Source organism: Amphiura filiformis, chromosome 14 (assembly GCF_039555335.1).
Source record: "Amphiura filiformis chromosome 14, Afil_fr2py, whole genome shotgun sequence".
NCBI classification, from domain to species: domain Eukaryota; kingdom Metazoa; phylum Echinodermata; class Ophiuroidea; order Amphilepidida; family Amphiuridae; genus Amphiura; species Amphiura filiformis.
In genome coordinates, this window is record NC_092641.1 from 3,620,176 (window position 1) to 3,637,815 (window position 17,640).

A 17,640-nucleotide genomic window follows, 5' to 3' on the forward strand; every position below is an offset into this window, starting at 1 on the left:
GCATTTGTATTTAACTTGCAAATTTGATAAATGATAAAATTACACACATATTCCCATCAAAATTAATATCTTATTCTTTTAAAATTTGCAATTATATCTCAAGTTCATTTGGAATATTACGAAGCAAGAAAACAGATACAGTTACGGGATTTAGTAGCACATTTAAAATGTAGACGGTGAGATAAAGAAGAAGCTGTCATCCTTAGCAACACCAACATTTACTCAGCACTAATCTGAGGCATCCTTGAGGGAGATGAGAAGAAACATGCTCATCCATCATGACACAGTTCTTAACCCCAATTGATTTATACAGTCACAGAATGACCTTTCCACATGTTGGGTACTTCGCCATTGCAGATGAGCTCATTTTAGCTGATAGTGAACACAGACGATCAGTTTCTGTTAAAGTTGAGAAGTTAGAGAAGATTTGTGGGGATCATGTGGTAATTGAATCGTAAATGATTCATTGTTCTAAGCTAAGCGCTTCTCAAGTATCAACAGTATGATACATCAGGTTGGCAAGGAATTTAGCAGCAAAGTGTGAAAACCCAGACAAACTTTCATTAGGTGTAACACTATAGTATTAGATACAGTATGCATTGTGCGCAACTACATATGTACACACCCCCAGCCGCACATACACCGGGACCAAACTGTATAAAAACTGGTAGGCCTATGCTTCTTCTCTTGGACCCTATGTTAAACAAAAAGACACCTCATTGACCAAAAGAGAGTAAAACTTAGGACAATATTGCTACCCGTCGCAAGCATTTGCCTGTAGCCAGTTTTGAATCAGTTTTACAATTTTGGTAATTTTGTGGAAATTTGGCCTGACACTCTCATGTATTACCTTAACAGTTATTTTTGCTGTTGCTAACCAACAACAGAAAGAGTCCTAGCCACAAATTATTCAACATAGATCCAGCCAGATACCCTTTGACATTTCAGGTTCTTCTGTTCATGCCAAATCCATTTGTCTAGATGGTTCATTGCGAGATATCAGGTTGTGTCTTTCTTGTCCTTGATACTGAGGAGAATAATAGGGAATTGTCTCTACGGATCAGAGAAGTACAAAAACAGCAGCACTTGATTAACTCTCCACGTGGGTGTCGAATGCAGACAACAAGTTTCAAATTTTATTTTAAATTAACAAAATTCAGAACTATAAAAGTTGGTCTAATTTTGATTTGTTTGATAAAATAATTTCAATCAATAGTTGAGTATCACCTTAAATCGTCAAGCTCATCAGCGCCCTCCATCAAGTCATGCTACCGACCTGCCAGACTCTGTTAATCCAGCCAGCTGACATCTCTGGTTTTCACATCCACCCATCTATTCATTAATGGATGCAACTAAATAAATTGACTTCATTAACCATCACTCTGTGTATATGCCGACTGCATGTGTGTGTGTAGGGTGAACTGAATGCTGGCCGATGCCTAGAGATATAAACCCGGTAAACTCATTGCATTTGTGGGGATGAGGGTTAAGTGAAAAACGGTGCACTTTCCTTTTATGATATGACATGAAATATGAATGGTTCTAATGTATTTTTGTGGCAAGATGCTGTGATGTCTGATGAGGAGTTAAATGTTGTGGTTAAGGAGCATGATGTAGTAATGGTTGCAGAAAGAAAAGCAGCTTCTGATCTGACATGTGTTACCATAAAGCAAACCGAGTCATTTGTCGAGAAATATTTGTTACATATTTAAAAGGCCTAAGTAAATTCAAAATGAAATTTCAAAATACATAATACACAAACTAACAGAAACACTATGCAGATCACATGACCCAAGCTAGCCAAAAGCCCACAAACCATACAAAGGTAGTTCCCTTCTTCTTGCATTCTGATGATGATTTGGGTGTATTCCTTACAATTTGGGTGTGTCAGTTGGATATTTGGGTCTATTCCTCAGTCATTTGGGTGTATTTCTCAGTCATTTGGGCGTTTTCTTCTCATATTTGGGTGTATTTAGTCACAATCTTGCATTCAGCAGATGATTTAGAATCCCAATCCACCTGTTCCTTACCAGTAGGTCATAATAGAAGATGGATATCAAATGTCCAGGTCCTATCCCAATCAAAGTTTAGCTTTCAGCTAATTGCAATTATCTTCCTTGACTGTTCAGATTTCGTTAATTGACCACGTTATCTCTTATTTCATTTCTCCATTTTCCAGGTTAACCATATTGAATGACAACAGCCTTCGTATACGTAACGTGGACCTGCATGATGATGGTGTGTACACCTGTACAGCTGAGAATATGTGGGGAAGTAATAGTGAAGATCTCACACTCACAGTCAGTGGTAAGTAATGAACCAAAATGGCCTCATTTCTAATGGCAGAGAGTTTACTAACCTGTATTGAACAATATATCTCAAACTTTGCCCTGAAGTATGAGTTTTTGTACCCAATGCATTCAAAGGTCATGGGATTAAAGAACTGTGTCCTTGGCTATAGTGTCTTTGAGGAGGATTCATTGAATTTGATCAGTTTCCACTCACATACATAATGCTGGATAGGTGGGAGGATATCAACATTCAAAATCTCAACTTTTCACTATAAGACATTGAAAGGGTATCAATGTATTCTTAATCTTGAACAGAACTAAATTGATGAATAAACATCTGTGGTAAACTGTTTTTCTGTTTTTCCAATTGTAAACTGTTTTTCCATGGTAAAGTGAAGAAAATGGTATCAAGAAATCAAATTTCGTTGAGTAAAAGTGGTGTAAAGGATTGGAAATTGGTGTCTTTTTATCATGATGAAATACTGTGATTTACATTGTTACATTGTTCAAAATGTTATCAGTAACATTATGAATCTTCAGCAGCTTCTTTTGCTCAGTTAGTTCGAGCATCGTGTTAGTAATTCAAAGGTCGCCGGTTCAAATCCGTCCAGATTTATTGGGGTTTTTGTTTTCAATGTCAATTTGTGCTGGCTGCTCTGGGTACAGAATTTTGTTTAACATTATGGTATGTTTTTCTGTTTTCTTTCAGCTGAGGTCTCCTTCATTGATATCCCAGCAGATCAGACTATTGGTGTCGGCCTGGTGGCTAGATTTCCTTGTAAAGCCACTGGCAGTCCACAGCCATCACTTGTATGGGAAAAGGAAGGTAATCAAGATATGATCTTTGCTGGTCAACAGCATGGAAGACTCATTGTTACAGAAGATGGCACTCTACAGATTGTTGATGTCACGTTGGAAGATGCAGGACATTATATATGTAGGGCTATAGGTGGAGAAGGTGTGGCTAAGGCTAGGGCATACCTTAGAGTTATAGGTAAGTGGTAACCAGGTTGTGATGGTTTACTAAAATGTAGGTTGGTTAGGGTACTTGTGTCCAGAGATTGCTTAATATGAAGATTTAGGACATTACAGTATTACTTTCAGAAGGTGTAGCTAAAAATAAAATAAGGTATCTTAGAGTTATCTATGTGGCAAAGTGTGATGGTTTACTAAATTGTAGGTTGGTTAGGGTACTTGTGTCTAGATTACCCTGTGTAAGATGAAGATTCAGAGCATTACATTTATAGTAATATATGCAGTGAAGGACAAAGCCAGAGAATATAGCAACCAGGTTGCGATGGTTAACTAAAATCTAGATTGGTTAGGGTAATAACAAAAATATCTATAAAGATGAATGAGTGTATTCAATAGTCAACATTTTTTGCACTTATCAGTATTCCAAAAAAGTTGATGAAGTTTTTACTGCATTTTCCTTTGCACAGATTCATTAGAGAGACCCCCGCCAATTATCCGTCATGGACCAAGTGACCAGACCCTGATAGAGGAAACCCTATGCATCTTTACGTGTCAGACTTCAGGTTCATCCCAAACCAAAGTCCGCTGGTCTAAAGATGGCAGACCTATTCCGTCCATGTCCAGTGAAGCAAGGTGAGTTTGTAACATCTAGGCTTGGGGAGGGGGTTTAGGGGGGTGTGAGGGAACAAAAGTTTACAAGTCTAAATATGGCAGGCATATTCGGTCCACATCCAGTGAAGCAAGGTAACTTTCTAACCTCCAGGGTGGGAGAAGGGTTTGAGGAAGTGAGGAAAAGTCTGCTGGTTATAGATGTTAGGGTATAGAGGGGTTTGAAAGGGGAGTAGTTAACTGCCAGGATATGCAGGGGGGTTTGCTGGAAGGGGAGAAAATATGGTTACCTCTTTGGTTCTAAGTTTATTTGTTGACTTTAACAGTGCCATGTGTTTCAGTTACTTCGGGTGCATGATATGCACTATTGGCTATGCCCTAATGTGTTAATTTGTGCATTTTAGGTATTAAATTACTGTGAAATTTTATTCAGATTTGTAGTTGCAAGCTGACTACTGGACTACTAACAAAGTCTGTAACGCTCTCTCATAGACGCTTCATGTTAACCTACCCACTCTCAGCTCTTAGCAACAAAAACCCTTGCATATGTGTCTGAATGTTAACTTGGTTTTCTTTTTCTGTCACAGATTCACAGTACTCTCATCCAAAAACCTTCAAATCTCAGACATAGACAAAGTTGATTCTGGCGTGTATACCTGCATCGCATCCAATGGTAGCGGCGAGACAACATGGAGTGCTTATCTCAGAGTTATTGGTAAGAGTCAGTCGCTATCATTGTTATCAGTGCTTTGAGCATTTAAGCTGCACACTAAGCAATATGTGTTTATATCAGGGATAACATTTTCCTGTATTTCTAATTTCTAGAAATAGTCATAAAAAACTTTAAAAAATCTTGTAACATGGACATCATTGTGTTTTCTTTTTATCACAGAGCGAGCTCAAGCTCAAACCATCCCAGTGAAGAGGACTCCAGATTTCAGCACTCTACCCAATGCTCCTGGTATCATATCTGTCCACAACGTCAGCAGAACGTCTGTTGTGTTGACATGGCAACGGCCAGCTACGAGTAGTAAAAGTCCGGATTTGACTCATTATAGAGTGGAATATTTCTGCCATGACATGGGACCAGGTATGGAGTTGAATTATGTGCCATTTATGACCTTTGACCAAGTAACTGGCCAAAATAACTTTCAAATGATTCTTTGGCCCTAAGCATGCTCTTGGAATGTAACATTAATACTGCTAATAGTAATAGAACATAAACATAAAAGAACTGTTAAATGTATATTGTTTTGGTTGTACTGGACAGTGGCTGAGAGATGAGTTACAAATAGCCTATAACACTTAGCAAAAAGACAGCATAATTACATTAACGTTTACAACAGCATGAATTGTTGTTATAATTTTGTATTACATAACAAGTCATGCCTTAGCATGTCTCTGATTAGCTCAATACATGATGTAGTCTACTTTGTAACCAATCAAAATGGTTCACAGAAGCCAGTAATTAAGTGTAGCTAACAAGTCATGCCTTAGCACGTCTCTGATTGGTTCAATACATGATGTAGTCCTCTTTGTAACTAATCAAATCTTATCTTATTTTATTTCAGGTTGGCAAACTTTGAATGACACCATAGTTGGTGAACGTTTCACGGTGCAGCATTTAAGACCGGAATCCACATACATGTTTATGATCAGGGCATTAAATGATAATGGCATTGGACCACCAAGTCCAGTTTCTGAAGCTATCAAAACTACAAGTGAGTAGTAATGGTTCCCATGGTTACCTTTGTATTTGATACAAGTTATCATTACCACTAGTCATGCAAATACAAAGTTCAAGGAAAAAATAAGGAAAGTCATTTTGCCTGGGATTAAATAATATATGAATCATTCAAACAAAATGTGAATTTCAGATTTTTGGTCTTAACTGATTTATAATTACCCAAAATTACAAAAAATACATTTGATAACTTTGTTTTCAGTTAGCAAGAGTGCGTCACATGTTAAGGTTGTTCCTGAATGATGATATGATTGGAATAATAATTAGCTAGAAATTGAGTATTGGTAGCCATTGTTATTTATGTGATTTATTTTTTTGTTCCCTCCAATAGTTGAAGAACCACTACCACCATTACCTCAAGCACAAAGGACCCAACTTGAGAGGCGATTAGATTCAGTTAACATTGATGTCGCTGCATCAGGGTTGAGTGGAACAGCTATCACTGTACAATGGAGGGTAAGTTATCAGCAGGGGCAAGTGATTTGCACGGAACTTTTTTTCCACGCAATCTCCGCGCAATTGGTTATTTTTTATCCTATGGGCAGGGATACATGATTAGCACTGAAAAAAAGTTGTGTGCAATCTCCGCGCAATTTGCTATTGTTTTCCGCGCAAATCGCCTGTCCCTGGTTATCAGCCCTTTTTTTTAGCTGTAGTAGGAAGAAAGCCTGATGGGACATTCCTCTGATGTTGTAGGTACTGATTTAGTTCAACCATATATATATGGTATCAATTTAACAGGCTACCAGCAAGTGACAGTCTCGTACACTAGAGAGCCAAGTGTGTCACAATTTGCATGTACAGTAATTAATGGCAGATTTGTATAGATGGCACAGTGTGAGCTCATGCATACTTGATTCTCGGTCTAGGGTTAGGGTTTTGGAAGGATTATGAATTGATGTCAGGCTTATTGAAATTTCCAAAATTTGTGTTAATGGAATTACTTTTGTCTTTCTTACAGACTGACCCAAACTTGGATATCATCGAAGGTTACTACCTGAAATATCGCCCAAATAGTGCCCCCTCAGAGTATACAGTAGAGAAGGTGATGGGAGCTAGCACTCATATCATCACAGGCCTCAAGCCCATGACGGAATACTCGGTCACTATACAACCATTTCATTACATCTATCATGGAGATGAGAGTCCAGCCATATCAGTATCAACACTAAGTGATGGTAAGTATGATGCTATGTATGTTAGTGTAGGTGGGAGGGTGTGTCATGGGGTGTGTGGGGGTGTATGGGTCTGAAGCCAATGATGTAATACTCAGTCACTATACAACCATTTCATTACATCTATCATGGAGATGAGAGTCCAGCCATATCAGTATCAACACTAAGTGATGGTAAGTATGATGCTATGTATGTCGGTGTATGTGGGAGGGTGTGTCATAGGGTGTGTGTGTGTGGGGGGGGGTGTGACTGGGTCTGAAGACAGTGATGGAATACTTGGGGTGTGTGGGGATGTCCTAGGACTTTAAATTTGGTGCTATACCCATAAGTGCTACCTGCTGAAGAAGGCTACTAATCAACAGCATGGTAAGAATGGTAGTAGTGCCAAAGAGGACTGGGCTTAAATATCTCTAAGCTGTATTTTAATTAGCCACTCAAATGAAATATTGCATAATTAGTCACATGGGTATGCATTGGTAAAATTTGACAGAATGGTAATTATGGCTTTAGAAAGATGCTTTGTTTTGTTTTCTGTCTCGCTGTTTGTTTGCTTGTTTGTAGGAATTTAGTTAGCTTCTCAAAATATGGGTATGTTGGAGATAAATAATAATTATTTTATTCATGGCATTTTATGATATGAAGTGAATTCATCCATTTTGATGATTTTATGTAAATTCCTTTCACAGATGAAGCACCAGTTGGAATCATTGAAGATGGCAGTCTCTTGCATGAGAAACTGCAGACATGTGGCATCACTATCACTGATGTTGTAGCACTTAGCTCTACCACCTTGAAAGTAGCATGGAAGGTAAGGTCAAAGGTCACAATATCAATATCACCTACTTTGGTGCACTAATATAAGACGTTAGTGACTATGTATTATACTGAACATTTACAAATTGATTGAACAATTTACAGGGACACACACCACCCTACGCCATGCATAAATTTGCCTAGCTTGATTTCCCTAAAATGAAAATGTTCAGAAAGGAAACACAAGTTATAGAAACTCCATAGTATGCATGGCGTAGTATGGTGTGTGTTTGGTAGCTCTGATGAGAGTTATATTTTATTTGCTGACATTATATTCTGAATCAATACATACTGTATTTCTCACTGTCGTCAGAATACTGTAGTCTGCATACATTTTGTGTACATCATTTTCAAGTAATATTAATCTTTTCTTCCCAGGTTGAAAGGAATGAAGCATACATAGATGGATACCACATCAAATACAATCAAGTTGAGAGTGAACAGCCACTGTTTGAGACAGTCACTGGACAGAAGATTAAACTCCTCACCAATCTGTTTTCTTAATTTTAATTCCCAGGTTGAAAGGAATGAAGCATACTTTGATGGCTACCACATCAAATACAATCAAGTTGAGAGTGAACAACCACTCTTTGAAACAGTCACAGGACAGAAAATCAAACTCCTCACCAATCTCACCCCGTATAAGGAATACAGCATTATGGTACAACCATTCAAACGATCTGAAGATATGGAGCAAAATCTTGGGCCATGGAGTGATCCAAGGAAAATGAGGACGGGGGAAGACTGTGAGTAATCATATTGTGTGGATTTATTTTTAAGCAAAGCTTGGAAACTCTTTCTTGATGAATTGGAATGGGACTCTTTAACTGATGTAGCCAACATGGACATATGAATATTAAAAAGGCCAATTCAGTGATATGATGAACAAGAACACCCTAATATTATCAAAATTCAGATTTTTGCATTTTTTGGGAACAATCATAGTTATGCTAATGATACTGACAGATGGCGAACACAAATTTGATAAGACAAAAACTGATAAGACAAAATCTGACAGAGATTGAAGATAGAATAAAAGTTTGCGCTATCAGCTCAAATGAGGCTGTTGAATTCGGAAACCACAGCTACAGCATAGTACTTTATTCTTAAATGTTTATGAAAGAGACAAATATAATATAATTATTGATTATCTGGTAGTACAAACATTTCTGAAAATGCCTTAAAGTGATCTTACATTTATTCATGATTCATCTCTGAATTAAAAGGTATGTGGTGTTTAAAAGCTTGTAATATTACATAGCTTTCAATCTACACTAAATAAATAAATATATTTCAACCATTTTCTACATTTTTAATATATTTACACTAAATAGATATATTTCAACCATTTTCTGCATTTTTAATATATTTTCAGTGCCCAAAGTATCACCACGGCAAATTGAAGCCAGCAGTAACGGGTCACGCACAGCGCTCATATCATGGCGCCCTCCTCCTCCCAACCAAGTGCCTGGGAAAATCGCCAAATATGAGATTTTCTGCCGGGGCAATTCTAGCAATCAGCATCGCAACAAGACAGTAGAGGGCAGTGTTCTACAAGCTAAAGTGACCGGGCTACTTGCCGGTAAGATCTACTCATGCAGTGTGACTGCCGCAACATCAGCCGGCACCGGTCCAAGCAGTGCGTCATTTCCTGTATACATCAAACAAGGTATGTGAGAATCAAAGGAATTCCTTTTTATGAAATGGACATCTTGATTATGTTGAGAAAATAACATTATAAATGTTTTGGGTCACAGAGATCAGTTAAATTTGTTCACTTCACTGAAGCTAATAGTTAGAGGTTAAAAACTGCGCATCAGTTATTTGGAGGGCATTGTGAAAAATCTAAACATTTTGCCTTTGGAACCTCGGAATATCCTGAGGGTCACAGCCCTGAGGGATATTCCGAGGTCCAAAGGCAAAATGTTTAGATTTTTCACATGCGCGACATATTACCGATGCAAAGTTATTAACCTCATTCATAACCATCGCTTTCATTTCTTCACTTTACAAAAGGCAAGATTAGCCAATCATAAAACATGGCTGACATAGTTAAAACTGTCACACCATTCTAGATAAATAACTGCAATAACATTGCTCTCCTGAACATAAACTTAGGACCTCCAGATTAACAGTGCAGTGCTCTACCAATCAAGTGAAGTGGTCTTCTAATCAAACTGTAATTCTCCATTTTGTTTTTGTTTCAGTAGATGTTCCAAGTATAACTGAAGGTGATGTTGCCAAGGGTTCCAAGTTAGAGTGGTATTACATACTGCCGTTGATTCTCCTACTAGTGGTAGCCACCTTGATGTGTTTTGGGTGTTACATATTTAGACGCAAACAAAAAGAACCTCAAAGTAAGAGTAAGTTTTAATTACATGATATAATCATATGAGTAACCAATCAATAGAGATTTTGAATTCCATTCAGCCCTACTGACTAGTCTTAACATATCTGTGATTGGCTCAATATGTGATATAGCCCTCTTTGTAGCCAATCAACATAGTTCTTAGATTATAGTTTGACCAGCAGTTCCCCATGGTGTTAATGTAGGTCATGGTGCTGGTGGTATTAGTAAAATTTAGTTAGGAAGCAGGTGTTTATAAGATTTAAACTTTAAATAGATTAGCCCAATTTTATGTTCTTTATTATTCATGAGATAAGCTAAAATATACCAAATAAATAACCTTCGATTTTATCTTTGTTTAAATTGCAGGTCCTATAAGTGGTCAAGACTACAGCAAAGACTACACAGAAGCACAGTGAGTATAGATCTGTCATTCTGTCATCTCTAGTACAGTACAGTATCTGTGAACAGATTACTAAAAAGATACTAACTTTATGCTTGGGAGACCGCCCTCTATAGTGCTTAAAATGCAACGGGCTGGTTTATAGTTAACTGTGATTCTTCAGTATGCAGAAATGGGCTATTCCAGTTGAAAACCATACACCCACTATTGATTACATGACTTTAATCTCCTACACATGGAGGGTAAATTTCAAATGGAGTTACCTGAATGGATGACTCGATCTACACCTCCTGCTTTGTGTGAGATAAAGGGCATGTCTTACAAAGGGTTACATGGGTTTCAACTGGAATAGTCCATCACAGCACAATATAAACATATACTTTATTATACTCTAAAACTAACATATGTAATGTTGCCATTTTGAAAGGAAGAATAGACTTTATTATAACATAAAAACTCTGTAACTAACAGTGACATGTAATGTTGGACATGTCGTAACTAATATTAATAAGATGAGACTGATTACATTGAATGACCCACCTGTCAAATCATTTCTTGTTTCATAACTAGATCATCTTGGGCCCGTGTAGCAGGGGTAAATGGTAGCAAAAAGAGGTACTTAATCACCATCAGTGTAATTTGCATGAAGTTGTGTCATACAGGGGGTGGCAAACCAGTGTAGACACTGGGTTGCATGATTGGCCATGAGAACATGTTACAAGATCATTTGAATGTGGTAAAAAATAACTTCTTGATTTGTATGTCTATTATGTATTGAATGCATACCCTTGTTCCAATCAGGAACAGATTGACAAAACCTGTGCCAAGTCACATGCAACCCAGCAAGCTATAGGCTGAGCACCCCCTGTGTATGACACTATTGCTGTGCATGATATTAGTGTGAAGCATCAAAATCTACAACAAAATTATTCAAAAATTATGTAACAAAGATTGAGACATATAGTTGAAATCTTGTTAACTTTCTAAAATCCTAAAATATTTCTTTTCTCTGAGATGAACACATGTCTCTATCTTTCTAGATTGACCTACCAGCATGGAGTAAATCAATTGTAACTTTCTTTTCTATTAAGAAGATAATTTTCTGAGATTGTTGTAGTTTTAGAAACAATATGTAAGATGCTACCAAGAGGAATACCTTTTATTTGTAGAAAAAGCAAGTTTTGTTGAACTATCATGATGACATTTTGTCAAGTCCCAGTAAAACCATTGTATTGGTTGTTTTAGTTGGAAATTTGTAAAAAGTAAAAGTAATTCTGTGTGCCCCAGTTTCTCCTATCTCTGTAAAATAGTAAATATGCTTTTCCCATCCATGCTCCCAAACTGAAATTCCCACATCATTTGTAGTACAACAAAATCCACAAAACTTGGGTTTGTATGTTGTTGTCAAGTTATCTTAGCAATGAATTTCTAAAATGTCAGCAAAAATTGATCGGTCTCAATGTTTTTCCAAATTGTTTCTGTTTTCTTCCTTTCCTTATCGAGGGTTTAGTGCAAGAAAACCCTATCTGCAATAGCTGCCATATAGACATTTCCCCATTTTTGCTTTCTATATTGTACACATATGACACCTGGCAGCTATTGCAGAAAGGCCTTTCTTACACTCCACCCTCGTTATCTATCCTACATCTATTGTTTCCTAAGACATAATACAACCATGCTCTAATGTTTCCCATCATGAAATCTTGTTTTGTACAAAATATTTGTATGTTTAACTACTGAATATGCTGTTATTTTCATAAGGTTTTTTCCCTGTGAATAGAGTGGGCATACAGGCGCAAAAATAGCAATGGGAAAAAATTTAGATAAAGTTATTTTACTTGAAATATATTTCATGAAATAAACAACTCGCAAAAAAACAAAATCACAAAAATTTCTGCAGGTGAAAGTAACAGCATATAGAGTATGTGAATGCAGGGATAGATAGAATTAGTTACAACTAAATTGTAAGTTATGTTTTAGTTTCATTTTGAAAGTTTGTCTGGGACTAAAGACTTGAAAGATGTCAGTTGTTACATTATGATTTTTTATTATTTCTTTTCAAGAACTGTGCAAAAACCTGTAGTTACGTTACCTGGTGGATATACATTGTATACTTGTGTAAAGGTTTAGGCCTATATAGTTTGATTTAAAACCGACAAATGGTAGGTTTATCTCCATAGCAGTATTCTGCTCCACCATGACAAAAGGGCATATTCTGACATATTGATCATTTCGAGATAATTGATTAAAACCATGCTCAGCCTGCAATGACTTGTACAGGATAACCAATCCTAATTAGGGTATTTTTGTGTTTTATAGTTTTAATATGTTGATATAATATGCATTTACCTTCCTGAGGTGATAACTCCATTTCTCAAAAAATGTATGTTATGCCCTTTTGTCATGGTGGGGCAGTATTATTTATGATAATTATTGTTTCAGTGATTTAACCAATTTGTCATCTTATCTAATCCATTTCCAGAAACTTCCAAAATGCACAGCTGACCTCTAATCATACGGGCGGTCAACAAGCGGCCTGGACAGACCAGACATGGCCACCACACCAGACGCCAGATGGTCAGCAGCCTCCCCCTGGACATATACATCCCGGTAACCGTGGCTGCATGACATCAAGAAGCGCATACGACACAAACTCATCAATCATGCCAATATCTACAGCCTAATGGGAGTAACCCTGCATATTGGCTACTAGAGCCTTATGGTGCGAAGCTAACATTCATTTCATGTGATTGATAAAATACAGGGAAGACATAAATAAAATAGTATGGCATCTTCGATAATGTCAAAGGTCATTACTACTTTAACTGGGTGTATGGATCAGGTTGACCTTTGACCTTTTTTAATTATTTTGTGGAGTAAAGACTCAAACTTAATTCTGGACAAAATTAATGTGAACGACTTTAAATTGTCTACAGAGTGATTGGGACACATGTGTAAGTTATTTAGATACAATAGTAGGCCTATCTGACCTTTGACCACAAGTTGCCATGGTTTTATGACTTTCTTGTATTTATCTATCAGTCACATCATTTCATTTCATGTTAAGTAATATTGGTGTTGCATGTTACATTGTTGATAATATTTCCTTCTGCCTGCTCTAGCCATTTTGATCAATTTTTCATTCACTATGAAATAACTTGGATTTTGTACAACTCTGATCTCATTTTGTTTGAAAGTAATCTCAATTTTGGGATATCTTCAATTTTGAGATATCTTCAAGAGCAGGACCACATTCAAAATGAACCCCATGCACATACCACTCTGCAAACCAATATTATATCTTAGAAGAATATGAAATAGCAACATTTATTTTTCATTCAGAAAGAACAATGCCATCCATGTTGAATGTCAGGCAGTATAAGGTGGTTTTGCTGGTTTCCACTAAATTGCTATTATTTATGTATAGCAAAGACATATTGCTAGGAACCAGTGCAGGTTGTTCTTATCTAATTATGTGTGGAAACCAACCAAATCTGACATATTTGTCTGATGATCCATCACATATTCATGCACGGATATGGGGTAAAATAGCTGGTAATCAATAAAGTCATATTTGGTTATGGGAAATAAATTGCACGGAATCATGGATACAGGATAAAATTGCTGGTATCCAATGAAATCATTACATTTGGTTATGGGAAACAAGTTGCTGTGAATGAAATATAGGGTACTTGAATCATCCTTTTCATCATTTGCCATTAAGGGTCTGTAATTAATAATGGGTTGAGACATCTAACATCACAAGAACACCACCATTTGCCCTATTAATAGCATGCTTTGGCTGATTGCATCATCACTAGAGCTTGTATCGTAAAGTAAATAAAATAATAAAGTAAATAAATATTGGTCTGCTTGTCACAGGTTTGACCAACAGTCAAAATGGATTTGTAAAATTTCATTAATGATTGTAACAAAATTACTGCAAATATACTCGTTTGAATCCAAATTGGAAACTTATATGCCGAAGACATGTTTTAGTGGCTTTGTGAATGCGAATTCTATGTACCTATTTTATCTGATTCAGATCCTCTTTTAAAACCTATCGTGTTTGATCTGGATCACTTCAGATTGATGTATATCCCCATCTAAATATTAATGGGCTGTTCCATCTGAATACCACACACCTACTGGAAGATTTTGGAATTCCAACAAAATTTGACAGTGTAAATGCTTACAGATCCAACCATTTTTCATCTGTATAAAGTAGAAAAGATGTGAAAGAAATTGAATTCCAGACAAAATTGTCTAATTTTAGCCCAAATTTGGCAAATTTCACATAGGACCAGCCAAAATATCCAGCTGGATTGACCATCCAGTGAAAATGAGATTGAGATGGCTTTGAAATCTTCTACAGGTGGTGTGTAAATTTTAAATGGAATTGACATTGAGACAATGAGGTGTGAATCTTTGACCCCAAACTAACAAGCCAATGATTTTATTTTCTCAAACAGCTGACCCAGCGGATGGAAATCCCCAAAGAGTGGCACCACCAGACAATTATTGTGTACAAGAAGGTCAGCCTCGCTTTGGCACATTACGTAATACTACCTCAACATTTAACACGGGCCACCAACAGACTTATGGGTAAGTTTCCTTGACCAGCCAGAGGTGTTTTGCAAGTTTTGAAAAATTGTTAAAATTATATTATGATAAGTCACATATTCAGTATTGTTTAAAGTCTACAAAGTTTTTTAGAGGAAATAGCTGATCACTCTAATGTAATTTTCAACACAGTCAGAGGACTTTTACTTTGGTTTTAAACAAAGCAGGCATTTGCACACATTTGATAAGTAGTACATTGATTTATCATTTTGCATTGATTAAATTTTTAGAATTATTTTGCTTCTTACTTGTTGTTTCATTTCTGTTACTCCATTCTATTATTTTGCATTACAGAAGTGCTGGTCCAGAATATGCTGTAGTAGAAAATGATGATGCTGAATGTATGACACACAATTGTCACACTCTCCCCACCCCTACAACAATGTCCCAATAATGTTTCATTTCTGTTATTCTATTATATTATCTTGCATTACAGAAGTGCTGGTCCAGAATATGCTGTAGTAGAAAATGATGATGCCGAATGTATGACACACAATTGTCACACTCTCCCCACCCCTACAACAATGTCCCAATAATGTTTCATTTCTGTTATTCTATTATATTATCTTGCATTACAGAAGTACTGGTCCAGAATATGCTGTAGTAGAAAATGATGATGCTGAATGTATGACACACAATTGTCACACTCTCCCCCACCCCCTACAACAATGTCCCAATAATGTTTCATTTCTGTTATTCTATTATATTATCTTGCATTACAGAAGTGCTGGTCCAGAATATGCTGTAGTAGAAAATGATGATGCTGAATGTATGACACACAATTGTCACACTCTCCCCCACCCCCTACAACAATGTCCCAATAATGTTTCATTTCTGTTATTCTATTATATTATCTTGCATTACAGAAGTACTGGTCCAGAATATGCTGTAGTAGAAAATGATGATGCTGAATGTATGACACACAATTGTCACACTCTCCCCACCCCTACAACAATGTCCCAATAATGTTTCATTTCTGTTATTCTATTATATTATCTTGCATTACAGAAGTGCTGGTCCAGAATATGCTGTAGTAGAAAATGATGATGCCGAATGTATGACACACAATTGTCACACTCTCCCCCACCCCCTACAACAATGTCCCAATAATGTTTCATTTCTGTTATTCTATTATATTATCTTGCATTACAGAAGTACTGGTCCAGAATATGCTGTAGTAGAAAATGATGATGCTGAATGTATGACACACAATTGTCACACTCTCCCCCACCCCCTACAACAATGTCCCAATAATGTTTCATTTCTGTTATTCTATTATATTATCTTGCATTACAGAAGTGCTGGTCCAGAATATGCTGTAGTAGAAAATGATGATGCTGAATGTATGACACACAATTGTCACACTCTCCCCCACCCCCTACAACAATGTCCCAATAATGTTTCATTTCTGTTATTCTATTATACTATCTTGCATTACAGAAGTGCTGGTCCAGAATATGCTGTAGTAGAAAATGATGATGCTGAATGTATGACACACAATTGTCACACTCTCCCCCACCCCTACAACAATGTCCCAATAATGTTTCATTTCTGTTATTCTATTATATTATCTTGCATTACAGAAGTGCTGGTCCAGAATATGCTGTAGTAGAAAATGATGATGCCGAATGTATGACACACAATTGTCACACTCTCCCCCACCCCCTACAACAATGTCCCAATAATGTTTCATTTCTGTTATTCTATTATATTATCTTGCATTACAGAAGTACTGGTCCAGAATATGCTGTAGTAGAAAATGATGATGCTGAATGTATGACACACAATTGTCACACTCTCCCCACCCCTACAACAATGTCCCAATAATGTTTCATTTCTGTTATTCTATTATATTATCTTGCATTACAGAAGTGCTGGTCCAGAATATGCTGTAGTAGAAAATGATGATGCTGAATGTATGACACACAATTGTCACACTCTCCCCCACCCCCTACAACAATGTCCCAATAATGTTTCATTTCTGTTATTCTATTATACTATCTTGCATTACAGAAGTGCTGGTCCAGAATATGCTGTAGTAGAAAATGATGATGCTGAATGTATGACACACAATTGTCACACTCTCCCCCACCCCCTACAACAATGTCCCAATAATGTTTCATTTCTGTTATTCTATTATATTATCTTGCATTACAGAAGTGCTGGTCCAGAATATGCTGTAGTAGAAAATGATGATGCTGAATGTATGACACACAATTGTCACACTCTCCCCACCCCCTACAACAATGTCCCAATAATGTTTCATTTCTGTTATTCTATTATATTATCTTGCATTACAGAAGTGCTGGTCCAGAATATGCTGTAGTAGAAAATGATGATGCTGAATGTATGACACACAATTGTCACACACTCCCCACCCCCTACAACAATGTCCCAATAATGTTTCATTTCTGTTATTCTATTATATTATCTTGCATTACAGAAGTGCTGGTCCAGAATATGCTGTAGTAGAAAATGATGATGCTGAATGTATGACACACAATTGTCACACTCTCCCCACCCCCTACAACAATGTCCCAATAATGTTTCATTTCTGTTATTCTATTATATTATCTTGCATTACAGAAGTGCTGGTCCAGAATATGCTGTAGTAGAAAATGATGATGCTGAATGTATGACACACAATTGTCACACACCCC

The 17,640-nt window shown here is 36.8% G+C and overlaps 1 protein-coding gene across 1 annotated transcript in view; it reads left to right on the top strand.

Annotated features, from left to right (window-relative positions):
* The window catches only part of LOC140170546 (uncharacterized), a 180,080-nt gene that overhangs the window by 156,488 nt on the left and 5,952 nt on the right, over window positions 1-17,640 (top strand). Inside the window, 18 exon segments of the mRNA XM_072193895.1 lie at window positions 2,180-2,307; window positions 3,001-3,285; window positions 3,734-3,899; window positions 4,463-4,590; window positions 4,768-4,965; window positions 5,447-5,596; window positions 5,951-6,075; window positions 6,581-6,797; window positions 6,887-6,967; window positions 7,481-7,602; window positions 7,986-8,101; window positions 8,133-8,353; window positions 8,983-9,276; window positions 9,815-9,970; window positions 10,324-10,369; window positions 10,928-10,972; window positions 12,840-12,967; window positions 14,830-14,962. Of these exon segments, the coding sequence (XP_072049996.1) occupies window positions 2,180-2,307; window positions 3,001-3,285; window positions 3,734-3,899; window positions 4,463-4,590; window positions 4,768-4,965; window positions 5,447-5,596; window positions 5,951-6,075; window positions 6,581-6,797; window positions 6,887-6,967; window positions 7,481-7,602; window positions 7,986-8,101; window positions 8,133-8,353; window positions 8,983-9,276; window positions 9,815-9,970; window positions 10,324-10,369; window positions 10,928-10,972; window positions 12,840-12,967; window positions 14,830-14,962 (2,739 nt within the window).